At 45.8% G+C, this 5,164-nt stretch overlaps 1 protein-coding gene across 1 annotated transcript; it reads left to right on the forward strand.

Moving 5' to 3' along the window:
• Positions 1-372: 372 nt before the first annotated feature.
• On the forward strand, positions 373-4,669 carry NDNF (neuron-derived neurotrophic factor). The gene is made up of 3 exons (XM_009887877.1): positions 373-560; positions 1,591-1,715; positions 2,609-4,669. Exons 1-3 carry the CDS (start codon positions 373-375, stop codon positions 4,000-4,002), a joined length of 1,707 nt encoding a protein of 568 aa, XP_009886179.1. The 3' UTR covers positions 4,003-4,669.
• Positions 4,670-5,164: the final 495 nt, after the last annotated feature.

The raw sequence follows: 5,164 nt of genomic DNA on the forward strand, positions 1-5,164 counted from the left end.
TTAATGAAAGGGAGAGATACCAGTTTGCAATCAGTGCGCAGGCTTGCTTTCAATTACAGTTCAAGATGGAAAAATCTTATTTACATACTTTATCTAAGTGCTGTGATGATGCGAGCTTAGTCCTTACAATATGTATTCCTAGTGCTTGTACAGTGAAGGTGCACGTGATGTTGTTATAGGTATGCCTGCGTTTCAGCAGTAAATCAGCCCACAAGAGCCACACGAGTTTGCGGCTAGCCGAGTCAGTGATCACGGCTCGTGAATAAACTGGTGCTTTGCCACGGTCTCGCCCACCAGCATGGGAGAAGCTTGCGGCTGCTCCTGCTGCGCAGCCCTCCTCAGGTGGGACTGACTCCCTGTCGTTGCTGTAGGATGCTCCTGCTGCGCTGCCCACTCCTGCTGCTGCTGCTGCCGCTCAGCTCCAGGCCCCAGAAGTTACCTACCAGAGATGAGGAGCTCTTCCAAATGCAGATCCGGGACAAAGCATTTTTTCATGATTCGTCAGTCATCCCAGATGGAGCCGAAATTAGCAGCTACCTCTTCCGAGACACCCCTAAAAGGTATTTCTGCCTAGTTCAAGTGAGGAAGTTGTACTTTGAAGGTAGTAGGTTTATTTGCTGGGTGTTTTGAAATAAAAATTGGATCCAAACCAGAAAAATACAAATGCCAGTATTCTGTCTGGTGAAGTAAGTGGCTATGCGAGTTTCCATCGTGGTCTGGCCTCCCCAGCTGAGGGTCTACCCAATTTATTTGATTTCTGGGACAAACCCAGAGCTCCCACAGACCACAGAAGTTCCCTGAAGTGGGGCCACTAACTGTGTCTAGAGGCAAAGGGAGCAGGAAGAAAATTAAAAACTACAGGCTTACCCCACCACACTTGTCTCCCTTCATTATTTCTTGTTGTGCTTTAAAGAAGCAGCGTAAGCTAGCCTGGTCTGAACTCCCCACTTCCCAGCCTCAACCCTATGGGTCAGAAAATACTGAAGTTAGGTTGGGGAAGACCCTGAGGCTCCAAAGAGTACAGGAAAGGCCAGCATTGCCACCTTCCTCCTCATAACACACACCGCCTCAAGCCGTCATCGGTGAGAAACGTTTTACAATAAATGACATGTAGTGCTTGGGCGGACGTGGGAGGACAGCTGACGGTGTATGTATCTTTATGTCCTTCTAGGGCCCTTACCTGTACATGGCATAAAATGTGTGTCCCGCTTTGAAGAGCATACCCCTAAATTCCAGGAAAGGTTTTGTTTCCCTCATTTTTACCTTTGTGACTATTTATACTGTATCTAGTTAGCGTAGGGGTAAAAAGTGAAGCTAATGGAGAGGAGGGCAGGAGGCCAGAAACCCCTCCGACATGTCTGAACAAGCAAAGCGTGAACTCTGCAGCACTGTGTAAGTGAGGGGACTCCCCTCGCCTCCTTAGCTCTCTCCCAGCAGCCTTTCCACATTCCCTCTGCACACACTTGCCTGTAAGCAACGCTTTTGTCTCTGTTGCCCCACCGAGACCAACTTTGATCGTGTCAAGTCAGTCCCTGCCAATTGGCTGCCATCGGGATTTATTGATGTATGGGTCTGTTAACCTTCCCCTAGGTACTTCTTTGTGGTTGAAGAGGACAACACTCCCTTAGCAGTGACAGTGACACCATGCGATGCCCCGCTGGAGTGGAAACTGAGTGTGCAAGAGCTCCCAGAGGAAGCCAGCGGAGAAGGTTCAGGTAACAGCCAACCAATGACTTGTCTTGTGCCTCAGAGATCTGCTTTTCTTCTGGATTTGAAGCCCCTCAGACCAGGCTCGGTGTGACGCTGAGTCTCACAGCAGGCCCCTCTGTGTGATCTTTGTTTGGCTCTTCAGCCCCAGTCCTGCTGTTGTGCGGGAAATTGGCTGCAGGTAGCGACAAGGCCTGTAAAAAAGTAAAAGTAAAAGCTGAGATTGTAGTTACAGAGTGCACTGGCTGCTGCCACAACAAACTGTGTTTGCCCAGAGGAACTCGACTTCATGGGGGCTTCGCTGTGAGCTGTGTACACAAGATAAGAACCGGAGAGACGGGGCTGGCATTGCAGCAGGGCTGAGCTTGCCCCTTGGAGGGGACAGGTCTGTAGACACGGAGTGTATTTGCAGATAAACATGTAACTGCTACTGTGGAGAGAAAAGGTCTCTGGCTTCCAGAGCCTCTCACACAAGTGCTACATGTCATATACATTGTATTGTATTGTATACACGCCTTTGACCCCCACCATATTTAGGCACAAAGTCTTAGCGTGACTCAGTGCCAGGGCGAAGGGCCCAAGCCCAGAAACAGGCAGTGTTCCCCGGGGAGCTATATGGCATCTCCAAGTTGGGTGCGTGAAGTAGTTTAGTAGAAGGTATTAGCTACTGTTCACCAGACTCCATTAATACTGCTCAGGTGCAATTTCTTTTGCATTTGGTTTTAACCTGAGTGCCAAACCAGTTTTCCTCTCTGATTTGACAGAATTACCTTCCTCAGAAGATAAACCCTTCCTTTTTCGTCTCACTTTTGTATTTTATGTAGAAGTGTCTGTTAGAGTTCTATTTTCTCATATTTGCGGGTTGTGTCTGTACAAATGTTTTTCTTTGCTTATAATCTAGGTGAACCAGAACCTCTCGAGCAGCAGAAACAGCAGATTACTAATGAGGAAGGCACAGAGCTGTTCTCTTACAAAGGCAATGATGTTGAGTACTTTGTGTCCTCTAGTTCTCCATCAGGTTTGTACCAACTAGATCTGCTGTCGACAGAGAAAGATACACATTTTAAAGTGTATGCAACCACTACTCCAGAATCAGACCAACCTTACCCTGAATTACCTTACGATCCCAGAATTGATGTCACTTCTCTGGGACGTACAACAGTGACGCTGGCGTGGAAACCAAGTCCCACCGCCTCCTTACTGAAACAGCCAATTCAGTATTGCATAGTCATCAATAAAGAGCACAATTTCAAAAGCCTCTGTGCTGTTGAAGCCAAGCTCAGTTCTGATGATGCCTTCATGATGGCTCCAAAACCAGGTCTGGATTTCAGTCCGTTTGACTTTGCCCATTTTGGCTTTCCCTCAGACAACAACTCCGGCAAAGAACGTGGTTTCCTAAAATCATCATCTAAGTTTGGGCGCCAAACATCCTCAAAGCCGAGAGTTGACCTGCACAAAGTTTGTGTCGGGAACAAGAACATCTTCACAGTGTCAGACCTGAAGCCTGACACGCAGTACTACTTTGACATGTTTGCAGTAAATACCAACACTAACATGAGCACTGCATATGTTGGCACCTTTGCCAGAACGAAGGAGGAGGCTAAACAGAAAACAGTCGAACTGAAGGATGGCAAAGTTACAGATGTGTTCATCAAGAGAAAGGGAGCCAAATTTCTACGTTTTGCTCCAGTTTCATCTCACCAAAAAGTCACCTTTTCCGTTCATTCATGCCTGGATGCCGTTCAGATCCAAGTGAGAAGAGACGGAAAACTTCTCTTGTCTCAAAACGTGGAGGGTGTGCGGCAGTTCCAGCTTCGAGGAAAAGCAAAAGCTAAATATCTCATTAGGCTGAAAGGAAGCAAAAAAGGTGCTTCTATGCTGAAGATCCTGGCTACAACAAGGCCTAACAAGCAGTCATTTCCTTCTCTTCCTGAAGATACGCGAATCAAAGCCTTTGACAAACTCCGCACGTGTTCTTCGGTCACAGTGGCATGGCTGGGCACGCAGGAGAGGAACAAATTCTGCATCTACAAAAGGGAAGTGGATGACAACTACAACGAAGAGCAGAAGAGAAGAGAGCAGAACCAGTGCTTGGGCCCAGATACGAGGAAGAAATCGGAAAAGGTTCTCTGTAAATACTTCCACAGCCAGAACATCCAGAAAGCAGTGACCACAGAGACAATCAGAGGCCTGCAGCCTGGCAAGTCCTACCTGCTGGACGTTTACGTGATAGGGCACGGCGGGCACTCCGTGAAATATCAGAGCAAATTGGTGAAAACAAGGAAGTTCTGTTAGTGCCCCTCTACATGGAAATATATGGAACTCCACTCTGAGCATTATCCTACTTCCAAGTATATGGATTGACTACTTGCACAGCTGAGAAGTTGTGACCTGTATTTGTACTGTGTAGAAAAGATATCAACTTGTATATTTATGTTTACATAAGTAATTGTTTGGAGGAACTGAGGCTGGTGCTCTCTGGTAGCATCTGGCAACGGTATTACCATGTGTCCGGTGACCCACACGTGATGCTCAGTAGATGTCCAAGGTAGCAGGAAACCTCGAAGGAACTGGACTCCTTTGCTTCCATATTGCATGAACTGCTTCTAAATTATTTTATACTTAAAAGGCTGAGATACATCATTCGTTCACCTTGTTATTCACACACAAAACTCACAGACATACACCCTTTCTCTCAGTGTAGATGGTAGGGCTTCTGTAAATTATTTTATAGAGTCTTGTTTTAAATGTTTATGTTTCTATGATTGTAAACTATTAAAATCTCTCCCCAATAAAATACAGATCTAAACTAAGTATTAACTGGGCTGCACATGAAGCAGTTTCATTGCTAATGTAAATTCTTACCTAGCTGATTTTCATGTTTAAATACTGTATGTATTTCATGTACAAAGTTGCCATAACGTTATATGCCTGTACATAAAATTAAAAATATTAGATTATATGTCGTTTCTTTTTTCTTGACGTTCTGAGGGGATTCTTGGCAGACTTTGGGACAGAAGAGGCATGCTGGAACTTGAACTGAATTCAGCTAGCACATGCCTCTCTTCTGTTCTTCATCTTTTTGGGCAAAGTGACGGAAGTCCAGTAGAATTACTGATGTTACTGAGTCAGTTAACATCTGCAAGGGAGCGGAGGCCATCGAAAGAAGGGTGCTTGTGGCATACTCTGGGTCTACAGTGATACAAACACTAAAGGACCAGGACAGCACAGAGGAGCTTCACTTGTCCCAGGTGAGAATGGATCCTATTGTGTCGTGGTTGCAAGTGCCGCCAGTGCCTCACGAGGAGCTCGCGGTCTGAGTTAGAGAGACCATACATTCAAACAAATAACACACCAGAGAAACAGTTGTTATTTTTGCTTTCTGGATGCTGCTGGTTTTGACCAAAGTAATAGTAAGATGAGAGGATTATTTTTTTTTTCCATTGACAAGAATGGT

The sequence above is a fragment of the Charadrius vociferus genome, unplaced genomic scaffold (assembly GCF_000708025.1).
Source record: "Charadrius vociferus isolate BGI_N301 unplaced genomic scaffold, ASM70802v2 scaffold806, whole genome shotgun sequence".
In the NCBI taxonomy this organism is placed as follows: Eukaryota; Metazoa; Chordata; class Aves; order Charadriiformes; family Charadriidae; genus Charadrius; species Charadrius vociferus.